General features: G+C 38.2%; 2 protein-coding genes across 3 annotated transcripts in view; one reads left to right on the top strand and one right to left on the bottom strand.

Moving 5' to 3' along the window:
* CAST (calpastatin) overlaps window positions 1-3,280 on the top strand; it is a 100,362-nt gene extending 97,082 nt beyond the window's left edge. For both annotated transcript variants that reach the window (XM_012721805.1, XM_012721806.1), the window contains exons 30-31: window positions 1,576-1,641; window positions 2,582-3,280. In XM_012721805.1, coding sequence (XP_012577259.1) covers window positions 1,576-1,626 — 51 coding nt within the window. In that variant the 3' untranslated portion in view covers window positions 1,627-1,641; window positions 2,582-3,280. The remainder of the gene's footprint in view (window positions 1-1,575; window positions 1,642-2,581) is intronic.
* The window catches only part of ERAP1 (endoplasmic reticulum aminopeptidase 1), a 38,539-nt gene continuing 27,220 nt past the window's right edge, over window positions 3,002-14,320 (bottom strand). Inside the window, exons 14-19 of the mRNA XM_004678121.2 lie at window positions 12,830-12,986; window positions 12,055-12,239; window positions 10,810-10,971; window positions 10,244-10,384; window positions 9,774-9,855; window positions 3,002-6,123 (exon numbers count right to left, since the gene is read on the bottom strand). Of these exons, the coding sequence (XP_004678178.1) occupies window positions 5,968-6,123; window positions 9,774-9,855; window positions 10,244-10,384; window positions 10,810-10,971; window positions 12,055-12,239; window positions 12,830-12,986 (883 nt within the window). The 3' untranslated portion in view covers window positions 3,002-5,967. The remainder of the gene's footprint in view (window positions 6,124-9,773; window positions 9,856-10,243; window positions 10,385-10,809; window positions 10,972-12,054; window positions 12,240-12,829; window positions 12,987-14,320) is intronic.

Here is a 14,320-nt window from a genome sequence, read left to right as displayed (position 1 = left end):
TGATGGAAGGCAGCAGGACATAAAAGGCTTACAAACTTTAGGATTCCTTTAAAGTAGTAGAAGAACTTGAACACACTTGTAAAATTATAATGTACCAGTGGCATTTGATAAACTATTGGATTGTCATGATGCATTTTTGCTTTAAAAATAGAATGTCATGATGCCAAAACAACCTGGAAAAAGAACAAAGATGGACATATCACCTCCCCTGACTTAACTATTTTATAAAGCTAAGCTATAATAATCAAAACCGCTTGGTATTGGCATAAAAAGATACAGATCAATGGAATAGAATTAAGTCCAAAATAAGCCTATTCCTATTTTGTTAAGAGAGAGCCAAGCATATAAGGAGAAATGACAGTGTCCTTGATAAATGCAGCATGCAGATGAATGAAAGTGTACCCTATCTTGCACTATATAGAAAAACATTGAGTTTAAACATTTGACCTGGAAAAAAAAAATTCCTAAAATAAAACTTTGGTATTATGCACCTTAACATTGTTCTTGGCAAGGATTTGCTGGATCTGACTTGTTTTTGTTGCCTTTACTTTTAAAAACAAATGGGACTAAATTAGATTTTAAGTACAATTCTGCACAACAGAATATACCAAATGGAAGAGAATATTTGCAAACTACGAGTTATATCCAGAGTTCATAAAGAATTCAACTTAAACAATATAATTTAAAAATGGACAATATGAATTATCTTTTTCCAAAGATAATACAGATGGCCAAGGGGTACATGAAAAAATGCTTACCGTCCCTAATCAGGAAAATATGTAAATCAAAACCATCTTGACATGTCACCTCACTTTTAAGAAAGCCTATAATAAAGAGTAGTTGTTGAGCATGTGGAGAAACCCTTGTGTACCATTGGTAGCAATGTGAATTGGTGCAGGCTCCTAAAAATTAAACTATGATATGACCCATTAATTCCACTTTGGGGTATTTATTCAAAGAAAAAATTGAAAAGATATGTACCACCTAGTCTTGCAACATTATTTAAAATGTCATAAAAAGAAATCAACCATTTGCAACATGACAATTTTATGGATATGCTTCCAGGGCATTGTGCAAAGTGAAGTAAGTCAGACAGAATTCCCATATGATCACATTGATATGTGGACTCTAAAAGCAGAACAAAAAAAAACCTACCTGATGTATTGGTGGTTGTCAAAGGCAGCAGTCGGGTATGTGAGGAATGAGAAGGGTACAAATTTCCAGTTATAAAATTACCTACTTGAAAGTTGTAAGATGTGCTTAGCAAGTTCTCATAAGAAAAAAAAATTGTGACCATGAATAGCAACAGATATTGAACTGTGGTAATCATTTTTCATAATAAACAATTAGCAAATCATTGCTGTATACCAGAAAGTAAAATAATGGTACATCTCAACTATAGTGCCATAAATATAAGAAAATGGATTAATAATTTCTATGCCATTATATCAGATAGATTCAATAATTGAATTTAAGATATATAAGCTTACCAATGTTCTTTGATAATTAGTTAGCCGGTAATGCCAGTACAGAATGCAGAAGAGAGCTAATTAATGATTTTGTGTACCTCTATAGGTAAAGGAAGAAACTTCCAGGGCAAAAGCTGATGAAAAAAATACAAGCTAAATTTCACACTACTTGGTAAGTTAGATGTACGTTGTAAATGAAGACTTCCTACTAGCCTGTATTTACTTGTGAGAAAGCAAGTCCACCTAAATATTTGGTTTTTTTTTTTTTTGCAATGTGCATTTTATATCAATAGTTTTTTTATAAGTATATTTAAAGACATTAATCAAATTTTATAATTAAGGAGCTCTTTACTTTTGACACCCAAGTACTTGTGACTGCTTACGGACCTGGTAGAAAATATATGGTGTATCGAACAAAAGACAAAAAGAGTGTAGGTTCTCCCCATCATCAGGAAGTAGCACATTCCTGTGACACTTTTCAGAAGCCAAACTAGCATGAAATAAAGAAGCAGTTGCCATTAGCTTATATGGAAAATGAGTGTAACCCACCCAGTCATGCCAGATAACACATAAAACTTGAAACACAGAAAGCAAGAATGAAGTGATACATACACAGCCTGTCTGAAGTAGGTCTGGAGAATCTAGACAAGGGGCTTGCTGATCCCACTCATGGGGTGTGCGCTGGTTCTAAATCAGCTGCTGCAAAACAAACTGGATCTGTTAAGTTTTTTGCCTTTTGTCTTATAAGCAAAATTCTATTTTCTTTCCATTAACACATGTAGACCTTCACAAAAGTGAAATGGCATTAACACAAACTTCCAAAAAGCAGAAAATGTTTAACTTTACCTTTTGATGACTGAAGCATTCATGTGCGTCTGGAAATTGTAGAGCTCTATGATTAGGCCTGACTTTTATCCAGCTTATAACCACTTGGCTGACCAAAGCCTAACACATCAAAATGCAGGTTAAATTGGGTAACCACTTTTACTATAAAAGTGAAGGTATGTTGATTAGAACTGCTGAAAGATTTCCTTCCAAATAAATGCTATTAATAATCTATTCATACTTAATACTTTATCAGATGGCTTACTAGATTTTCTTAATTTTTCAAGGTATCTGCATATAAAATCTTCAGCTGGTGAATGGTGGCTTTTGAAGAACAGAAAGAACAAGAGATCATTTTTCTGGGTGGCTTCTAGACAGTGGTGTTTGTTGAAACTTCTGACATCCTAAACATTGGTTTGTTCATTCTATTCCAGAAAAGAAATTGAATTTGTCTGGTTCACCTATGATGTCCTGAGTATTGATAAACTTTGAATTTTTTAAAATTGCCTTCAGTTGAGAGAAAGGAACTTTATATTTCTAAGATATATTTGCTAAAGTTTCTTACAGCAACACCAAAAAAACCTTTGCAAGTTTTTGCACATCCTATATACACAGTGCCTGTAAATCTGAGTTATTTTCAGTTTGCACTTTTTTTGTTAGCATTCATTTGGAAAACAGCACTCTAAATACTTTCGTGTTCTGATTTCTTATTAGCCCTGCCCTTGGGCATTTGAACGCTTTGAGTTAATGTTCATAAGTCAAAAAAACATTGTACATTGAGCGCATATCTTCTCTTAGGCTGCTAATAATAAATTAATAACCTGGACAGACCAGGAAGCACTGTATCCCTTTTCAGTGTGAACTCTTCTTTGCCACGAGTTAGGATTTCTGTACCTTATAATCAGAAATCCTGAGACTTGAATCAAGTCAGCAGAAGACTGTTCCTGAATAGCAAGTTCCGAGAAGAAATAAAACAATGACCTTCACATGGCTTGATCTCAGTTTGCTGTGCTTTTTTGAGGATTTGCTGAGAGATGCTTCCACACTGACCTTGCACTGCACAGCACCCAGCTGGCTTACCTAGTACAAAGCAAATTGCTCCTTCAAGACAATACATATGCAATTTTAAATGTTTTCCCTTCCCCCACAGCAATTTAAAAACTCGATTCTAATATCCTAATTTTGAATGGTTTATGAATACAGTACTGCTACTGTAGATAGCATTTAATATTTAATTTCATCTTTATTTCCTGCTAGTGAATGCAGAAAGATCGGTAATATAAAACTGATTTGGAATTTATTTCAGAGAGTACAGCCTTTCTTAGCTGACTGACTGCAATACTGTCTAATGGGGAAGAATAAAGGTTACACTGATAGGCAAATTTTGTTAGCATTTAAAGTGGGAGAAGTTTGAAATTCTTTAAATATGTGCTGATTTTAGAAAATTCTAGAAGCTATCTCTATGCCATTGGAGATAGTTACTCAGCTCTAAATCTAGTAACTATAAGCCATTGTTCTGGTAACCAAACAGACCTTTTCAGAGTATTAGAGAAATAAAAATGCCTTATCTATCTAGAATGTCCATTTGGGTAGTATAAAGTGTTTTATATTATTGCATCATACAAGTATTTTTAAGTACTTACCAAAATCCAGTATTTTAACTAGTGCCTGTAAAAAGTAAACAGTTAAAGGTCTCCAAATATTTTAGTAGAAATGTTTCTGGTAATTAATGGCTTGAGTAAACTAGAGATCTAAATTAGTTATATCAGCTTAATTAGGAGGAAATAATTACAAACATCTACTTAAAGGTAAACAAAATTTATTACCAAAAGGGTTTCTGTACATTGTTGTGACAATATTGTGTCTTAGAAAATGGACTTTCCAAAAGCAAATGCAGGTAGGCCCCTCTGGTTATCAAGTGAAAAAGCATTAATCAAAGTGTAAAATATAAATAAAAACATTTTACATGAATCTTGGCTTTGTACAATTTTAAGAAGGAAAATGCCCAGGCATAATCAATTTGTTTTTTATTTCTCAAGCCATTAAACCCTGCAATATGTATTAAAATTGGAAGCATTTCTGTCCATTGTACAATGTATTGGAACTCACTGACCTTTTCCCATTTTGCAACATTCAAAACATTAAGACAATTCAAAAACAACATATTGTCCTTGCTACAATATAAACAAACCTTTTTAGTTTCATACTATACTACCCCTTATTATAACTCAATTTATTGGTAAAAGTAAGCAATCAGTTACTTGAAAATTATGAATGAGAACAAATATGGTGCAGGGAAAATAAACTTCACCTACCTAAGACTTTCAAGTTCAACATCATATGAAAGGTTTCTCTAGAACTGAAAGTACTCTGCCTTTTTTAGGAGAACACTTCAGAGTCTGTCCCTGAGAAAACATGACCACTCAATTAGGATCATCTGAGGAAAGTTCCAGATGGATATTTTACAAACGTATGAGCAGGATCTATGGAAACCACATGTACACACAGGACTAGTTAGAGCCAGGTTCCCACTTCTCCCTAAGGTACGAAAGAAGGAATTATTTACTAGAACCCAGAGATGGAGAAGGCTGTGTGGCCTGTCATGGGGGTGCCAGTGTAGGCAACAGGCCAGGGAGCAAGAAAAAAAGACAGCCCCATCTACTCCCTTCTCAGTTCTGATTTCCCCCTGCAGGGTGCAAAGATGAACAAGAAGTCTGCACAGGCCTGTTCTGCCTTAGTTACCGATGCAGGTACTCATTGCTCTCGTTAGCTTTCCAAGGAAAGGGAGGAAACATCTTATGAAAAACAAACTTGTAGGAAACCTGTAGGGTTTAGTCATGACATGTTACATGAGAATAGGTACAGCTGGTCCCTACTCACTTCATTCAATGTCATTTTGTTATAACATTCCTGGGGAAGGGAGGGGATCATTTCCCCATGTAGGCCTCTGAGTGGAATTTGCACACCTTCACCCTACTTCTGAGTGGGTGTTCTCTGGGTGCTCGTTTCTTCACACTTTATGTGGGATATGCATTTGATGTTCATTTTTGTATCTAATGTGTCCTAGTCGGAGTGTGGTTTGGCTGTGAGTGTGCCCTGTGACTGGCGGGTATCCTGGCTGTGTGCTTCCCATCAAGCACTCTGAGCCGCCAGGTGATTCCAACCTGAGTTGGAATCAACAGGCTGGAAAATGAACTTTACAAATTACTGCTTAATATTAGGAGTGCTCGGGTATTTGGAATTATGGTGATGTTTTTGTGATTACAAATTATGCTATAGAAACTTAACTCCTGTTATTCACCAATTAGCCTAGGTAAAGTGGTTCTAATTATTTCTCTTGAAGGTACAGTTTAAGAACTTACAATGATGTTAAGTGAGGACTTTTTGGGTCTTAGTCCCCTGTAGTGTGGGAAGGTACCATTTGAGTTTAGGTTGTGTAGGTTGTGGAACAACTGCTATGAATAAAAACACATGGTAGCAATAACCCACTGGGGAGGGGGGGGGAAGAGCAGTCAGCTTTTCTTCAAGATATGGTCACAGAGTGAAATGGTAGAACAAATTCTACCATTTGTTACCATTTAGTGGACACCAAGAGTCATCTCTAGATTGAAAATATTCCACATTTGACATACTTTTAGTGATTACAGATCACAGGACTCACGGCAATCAGCAGTTATAGCAATTCGGGCTTTCTGTTTTGCAGCCACACTCTAATTTTTTCGAAATTCTTATCCATCCAACGTATGTTTTCCTCAATGGTTTCAATTGTTTGCTGGACACAACGGAGCTGAGAACCATTTTCTTTCAAAGAGCTGAAGAATCCTTTTACCTTGTGAGAAAAAATTTGAGTTTTTAAAGTTTAACATTAAGCACATGTAACTTCAGTCTAGTTCAAAGAAAAACTGAAGCCAGAAATTCTACCATTTGTTAAAATTCTGTATAGAAGGCAGCTTGGGCATCTGGAGATGATTATATACACATAAACGTAAGCTATAGGAACTGAGCTTATGGCTCACGATGTCAAGTTTTGTGATTTTTCACTGCAGCTCTTATTTATTCACAGTTGCCAGATTCCAAAAGACTGCACTGTTTACCATCTTATAATTAAGGTTTAATTGAGCATATCTATTTAATGTGTACTCGGTTATATATACACACACAGATGCAAACTTAATTTTTTAAAACACGATAGCTAAAAAAGCAGACTGAGCAGAGTGTCATAGTTGCCAAGCAAAATAGTTTCACCCACTAAGTGCTGTCTTTCTCCATGGCCCTGCCCTTGCATGTTAACTAGAGAAACACTGTGGAAAGCAGGTTCTTAGCAAATTGTGGTGGCAATACACCAAACCTTGCCAGATTTTTTATATCCTAATCCAGTTTGGTTTTTTTCCCCTCTCATGATAAAACCCATGCAAAGTTCCTGAAGCTTTAAAAAGCTCAGAGACTCTTGGCTATCTCCTCATAAATAGCTAGTCACAATTTCATCCCTGGTATGTTCATCCCTTTAAACACACACGAGAAACAGGCTGGCATTAACCATTGTGTAATTACTTTACCTTGTACGGTTTTTAACCCTTTCTCAAGTTTTCACAACCTTAATCCATCAGTTTTTGTATTTTGTAGACAGGAAGCTAGTGTAGGCCAAGATGTACTATTTATTATGCACAGACTTCAGATAATTCCTTAAAAATCCAAGCCATAGTATCATAGGTTTCGGAATAAGAGGAAATTTTGAAAGATCAAATTCCAATTTTAAATTATGCAAAGTTGTTTTACAATTATCTCATTCCATTTTCTCAGTGAGCGGAAGGCATAACCACCTGCCGTATCAACCTGGGAAACTCTTCGCTGTTCTGCCTCTAGTTGTAGCTCAACCCATTGTTCCATACTCCCCTAACTCAAATTAACTGATAATTCAAAATTGTACTTGTCACTCAACAATCCAGCCGTATCATTTATTTTACTAATTAACCAAATTGTTTAAAGGAGCCTATCATGCAGTCAACAAACTTGGGAGAGCTGTGACTAAAGCAGCTGCTAACCCCTTGCCCTTAGTCTTCTCTTGGCCCCAAGCCCCCTATCTTCATCCATGTTGGGAAATGTAGCATTTTAATGGAGTTTTTGCTGGAAGGCCTCCTTAAAAACAATTTTCTCTGAAATAAGCTGGGTGATATAGTGAGGGAAAAACAGGTTTATCTTACTGATATGTTTGACCTTGAACAAGTGGTTTAACTTCTGGGTCTCGGGTGAGGATGATCCTCATACTTTAGAGTGTGGTGAGGATACCACTACATAATGTGGCTAACGTACAAAGCCATGTGTTTAGCACACTTCAGCAACTCAGCCCTATCATCTGTGCATGGGTTATTTACACTGATACTTACTCATCCCTCTGCCTTAATTATTGTGCTAACAATTGTTGAGACAGTGGAACAGTAAGCCCTACCCTACCGTCATGGAGCTTGCAGTCAACTGGGGAGATAAGCAGTAAACCATGATGACTGCTAATCTGCTGTGAAGAAAAGAAACTGGGACCATGATAATAAGTGGGGCAGGGAAGCCTGTTGTAGACAGAATGGGCTGGGGAGTACATCTCAGCTAGGTTTGCTACAGGTTGAAATGAGCCTTTGCAGTGAGAAGTAGGGAAGAGTAAGCCCAATAGAAGAAAAAGTACCGGGGTGTAGAGCTAGAGAAACACCTGTGTTCAGATGCTAACTGGCTAGTATGTGAAGAATGAACTAGAACTTGGGTGAGAATTGTCTGGAGAGATGGGCAGGGCAGGAGTTAGGTCATTCCAGTTTTGTGAAAAGAGGAAAGAAAGGCTGGGAATTTATTTCAAGACGGATAGGGTTTCAAAAAGGAACCACTTATGAACCAAATTTCAGGTTTAAATGTGGAAAACAGTCTAGTGTTTGCAAAGTGGCAGAAAGGGACCAGTAAGTCAGCCATCACCATAAAGACTAGGCCAAGAGATAAGAAAAGCTTGGGTGGGCAAGGATGGAGAAATGCATAGACGCAGGCATATGAGGGAGACAGAGCCAAGAGGACTCTGGATCAACTGGCTGTGAGGAAGGAAAGGTTCAGCATGGTCCAACGGAATTCCTATCAATAGGATGCTGTCCATTCTGACAATATCTCAGACTGATTTTCTTGTCCTATGCTCTAGGGCTTTGGCACTCTAAACACAACATCTCCTCCTAGACACCTAAGCAGTCCTGATGTGCTCAATGTCTCCTAACGATCCCATAGAACACAGCAGCACTCTTTACTCAATCACTGTCTCTTTTGCCTTACACCTGAGCATGACACTACTTGACAGGTTGACTTGTCTCTACTTGTTTGATTCCCCTACAGAATTTAAGCTCTGTGAGGGACTGCGTCTATTCTGTTCTTCGTACCCCCAGAACATAGAACTATAACATAAGAGATGGAACATGTCTAGAATACACTAATGCAAAAACATAAAATGTTTCTCATCTACTGGCAGCCGTCTTACCTGGTCACAGCCAATGAAAATAACCAGATATCCTTCTGTTATAGAACACCTCCCCGGAGTTCGTGCTTGAGTTTTTATGTGTAACTAGTTTTACAAGCCTGTGTAAGACTACTGAAAACTAGTGAGAAACTAAGGGATATGACAACTTCCCATTCTATTTGCAGTTTCCAGTGCTCTCCCTATCAAGCCAGATCGTAGTGTAACCAGATAACACAATGGAACTAGTCCTGAAAAACTAAACATTGGAATTCTCATTTTTCATCTAAGTACACCATACTCTAAAAGGCATGTGAAATTCTACAATTGTACTATAAGAACCATTGTTATAAAAGGAACACCACAAAACAACAGCTTCTACACATCAAAGTGCTAAAAATTGGCTTTGATGGGACGCTGTAAGTTTCATGGTTCCCTCTTACCACACAATACTATAACTCATACTGTTTTCCTATTTTCCCTTGACTGTTAGGAAGTTCTGTATTAAATTTAGTTTAACACCAATAATTATCCTCAGCTGATGTCCCTCATAGTTACCTTTCCATTATGTGACTTTTGTTAACATTTCTTTTGTATATGGTCTTTATAAGTTACCTCAAGTTCTTTCTGAAGGAGATAAATAACAGGCTATCATAATATCCATTCAATAATGGAGGTTGCAAACCTGCCTTTCACAACAGCTAGTTATTAGTTCAGTTATCTGTACTTCTAATGCTCACTTGTAATATCCTAAAATAGGAACTAAAGGCTGAAAATTTTAAAACCTTAACATTTTTAATAGCAGGAATAGTACTTCACATGTTTGGAAAGCAGCAGTTTTCTCAACTTCAGCTACAACATTTTTGCTTATATGTCAAACACACCTTAAAATCCAAACAGAATGCCTACTAGGGGACAGAATCCACTTCTAACTCATTACCCCCCTTCAAGTATTTTGTCTTACTCATTTTTATAACTTAGCATCACTTAAGTTAATAAAAGTTTACCTCTTCAAGTCGTGCCCTTGTGGAGAATTGATTAGTTGTTCCCATTACCATGTGGCTTATGGAAGGTGAGCCAAGATCAAACCTAGGTGAGGAAGATGCCAAAATGCATTGTGAATAAACACTGGACATGTTATCTCTAAGAGCCTCATATATAGTAACAGTTAAGAGCTGGTTAGACATGATCCCTACTCTCCAGTGGGTTGAGATCTAATGGCAAAAAGTAACACAAATCAACAGCCGAATCAAACATGAAGTGCCCTATAGAAAATGGTGAAGGTGGTCGCTGCTATAGGAGTCAGTCAGGGCAGACTCCAGCATGGCAAGGAGGAAGCTGCGAGAGCTCAGTGCCCTAGTTTCTATCTCCACTCAAAAACCCCTTTAGTAAATATCATTTTACAAACAACAGAGCTGAAAACCTAGCCAAGCTAAGAACTTTTCCAGTCATAGCGCAATTTTTTGCCACTACTTACTTTTGTACAAGTTTATTCCAATTTTCTCTCAGAAACTTCCAGGCCAGGGGATATCCTACTGGGTTTCTGCCAATAGTTGCAAGAATATGTGGAAACTCCTGAGTTTTTATTACATCTCCCTTAAAACTTTGATCTAGTAGCCTAAAATGATTAAGAAGAAATGTCAGCTGAATAGGCCATACAAGCTATGGCCTATTTCAATAATTTGTGAAAGTCAGTTTGCCAATAATAGAGACAAAAAAAAGGAAAAATAGGTAAAGACATGATAAACACTTTACAGATACATAAAAGTATCTATGTGATATGTGCCACACCCATTCCCACATAGTCTCTCATTTGCTTATAAAAGGCATCCCTAGTATACATTTCTAAATAGGGTTATTGTAACAACAAATACATACTCTTATAATTTTTTTCTGGCACCTTTCCCCTAACTTAGGACACACATTAAATGTGTGCCCACTTACATGACTATTCCCAGTACAACAGGCAATTCCTGGTTAGGAGAACAGACCAATACAGAGGCTTTGATCTAATGGTCACGAGAACATGAATGAGTCACTCACCACTGAAGCCTTTCTTTATCTTGGCTGGTACAGAGGGCAAATTCAATCTCGTTTTTCTCAGTACTAGACAAGGATGATTGATATTTATTATACAGAAATTCCCAGCCTTCAGGGTCCTGGGCCCCCACCGCAAACACTGCCATGGTGATGTCGTTGGGCAGGCTGTGGAAAGAAACAGCCTTGAGTGTGAGAGGCAGGGATGCACCTACAGGTGTTATGGTGATGAGTTACCAACTGATGAGCTGCCCCATGACCAAGCAGCATGCCTGGAAATGTCAACAAAATAACCTCTTTCCTTCAGTAATATGAAAGGGACAAGAGGAAGTACTAAAATTAACTCTTCAGTAGCTCAAAAGGTTACTGTGAAATGCCACTTTTAGGAATGCCTACATAATTTTCCCTTTTGATGCTGAGCTACTAATAGGTAGTGACTTTTCAAACCAACAGAAAGAAATGTGGGCCCTCCCTGGTGGCAGAACGGGTTAAAGTAGCACTGTGAAGCTATCCGCAACCACTGTAGCATGTCACGAGTTCGATCCCCCACCAGGGAGGTGATCCACATGGTGCGGCAGATCACTGCTGGCCCACTTGCTGTTCCCCTCAGCAGTGTTTCAGCACATCTGCCTGTCTCTAATGAGTCCTCTCACCCCCCACACCTCTGGCCTGAGCCCCAGTTCTTGTGTGCATAAATAAATAAATCTTTTTAAAAAATGCAAATCAAACTTAAGGGGAAGTTCTTGGCCAGCAACATGGAATCCAACAAGACCACCATGGGTGGCCATGAGTGTCTATTGTTGGGGTGGGATTTAAACGCCAAGTAGCAAAGAACTGAAAAATGGCAAAAATAACTTTGCAGCTAGAGGGAGAGCTGTCCTGCTTAGACAAGCTACTCTACGACCACACAGCAGGATTCTGCAGAAGCTACAACTATGATATGCTTCAGCTCTGCTTCCATCCTTCATGGCTGTTTCTGTTCTGATCTGTATATTTCTGTCTATAAAGAAAAATGAGGAATACACCTAATCCCATTCTAATTCTCAGATATTTGACTTTTGTGCACAGAAATTCCCTCCCAGCAGCCCTCATAGGTGTCTCAGTAAGAAAGGCATGTATAAATCTTAAAAAAGCAATATATTTTCCCAGAAATGGCAGTGGGGGGACTTTTCCACATTTGTTTCTTCTCCCAACTTTTAGCAGAAAAGATAACCTTTACATGGTAAAATTAGTTGTCAATTAAAAACAGACCTCAGATTTCCATTGGCTTCCTTCCACTTTCTGAAATAGCCTCCTGCCCTCTGCACACAGGGCTGGTACTTGCGCAAGCAGGCAAGGAGCAGTAGCTGGCCCCGCAGCATTCTCTCCGAGACAGAGCCCTCATCTGTCCAAGTCTGCTTGTCGATGAGGTCCTGCAGCAGGCTGATGAGGAAGGCCTGAAAGAAAGCCACTTGTCACCAGTTTGTCCCAGGCCAGCTCATCCATATTCCATTACCCCCTCAGGTGACAGATTAAGCTTTAGAAAATATTAAACTCTTAATTGAACCACCATGTAATTATACTTGTATTTAATTATAAATAGGGCCCAAGCTAAAACAATGAGACAATGATTTTATTTTTGATGAACTTCCACGTTTTAACAAAATGTTTATAGGACATTTTAAAGCAAACTATACAATAAGACTTCAGGATATTTTGCCAAAACTAAAAATTGATGGCCTCTTATTCAAGTACCAGGGACTTGGAAAATCTTAATAGCAACCATCATAATGGAGAAGATAAAATAAAGGATTTGTAAAAAGAGAATCCATGAAAATTAAGTAGAGACTAACATAGCTACGCCCTTCATGGCACAGTGAAACCAAAATCTTCACTAATAATCCAAATACTGAGTTCCTATCTTACTTTCTTTTATAGTTCTACCAATACACATACACATCTTATACACACACACACACACACACACCCCATAAACTATTTTCTACACCCACCCAAAAGCAAACCACAGTTACATCACTACTGTTACCTTGAATTGAGTTTCCACTTCATTCATATCTCTTTTCTCCATTAACTTGTACATGGGTATCAGCTCATTTAACCCTTGGAACACCGGCATGATTTCAGTTTCACGTTTCAAGTACAGGGCTAAATCCAGGGCTTTTTCAATGGATAGCTTTCCAATGCTGGTGAGAAATTCCATGTTTAGCAATTGAAAAGAAAATCCATAAATATTAGTACTTTGCTTTTAAAAGCTATTATAATAATCTCCTAGCAGGTTCTCCCTAATGGCTCAATGGGTTAAAGCACCGCATTATGAAATTGCAAAGCCACTGCAACACAAGTTTGATCCCAGCTCAGGAAGCTGACCCACATGGCATGGCAGACCTCTCCTGACCCACCCACTGCTCCCCACAGCAGTGTACTTTGTCAGTCTGCTTGTTCTGCTCCTCACTCTGTCTCTGGTGAATCCTCTCACCCACCACACCTCTGGCCTGTACCCTGGTTCTGTAAACATAAGTAAATCTCTTAAAAAAAAATAATAATCTCCTAGCAAAAAAAAAAATAATCTCCTCTTGTAAATAGCAACTGTTAATACAGTGTAAAACATCTGGCATGTTTTACACTGTGGAGAAGTTTCCCATAGCAGAACTAGGGCTCATTTGTAGTTAAGACAAAATGGAATCATGCCGGCATCTGCCCTTTAATGAAACACTGGCTTGTGTGAACTTCCAGAATATGGGAGTTTTGATCAGAATCCTGCAACATCTGCCATTCAATCAACAGTGTGAGTCCCTAAACTCAACACGTCCTTGGCTCCTTTTAAAAATGAAACCGAAGGTCCTTGCTGGTGGCTCAGCAGGTTAAAGCACAGCACTAAGAAGCTAAAACCACTTCAGCATGAGTTCGATCCTGGCATGGGAGGTGACCCATATGGCACTACAGACCTCTCCTGACCTGCCCGCTGCTCCCCTCAGCAGTGTACTTCATCAGTCAGCATGTTCTGCTCCCCACTCTGTCTCACCACCCCTGCACCTCTGACCTGTACCCCAGTTCTGTATGCATAAATAAATAAATCTTAAAAAAAAAAGGAACTGAAAAAATGTCTAGCCATTATTGAAGGTTAGTGTTAAAATCCTCCGTGTTGGTATATACACCTATATAAGAAAATGCAAAGCATGCTAAAATTTAAGTAACATAAGGAGAGGAATATTTGTTCATGAGGTGAAATAGCTAGCTGCATCCTCCATTGCTTTTGTCCCCTTGGTAGGTCCAGAGTTGCCCACTAAAGAGCCAGAAGGAACAATTCGCCATTTAGAACAAAGGAACATGGGAGATGTGGAGAACGATACAGTAATTTTTCCCCACCTGCATTACTCCCCTTATAACTTTAATTCTGCCTGAAAAATGAAGAATTTTTGTTTTGAGGATTATTTCCTTAAAAACCATTATCATGGAGCAAACAATTAGATGATGTTCACTCTATCAACTACACAAAGATTATTTGACTGGGCCATAT

This window comes from Condylura cristata, unplaced genomic scaffold (assembly GCF_000260355.1).
Source record: "Condylura cristata isolate star-nosed mole 26May11 unplaced genomic scaffold, ConCri1.0 scaffold00007, whole genome shotgun sequence".
NCBI lineage: Eukaryota > Metazoa > Chordata > Mammalia > Eulipotyphla > Talpidae > Condylura > Condylura cristata.
This window is presented reverse-complemented; position numbering and strand designations above follow the sequence as displayed.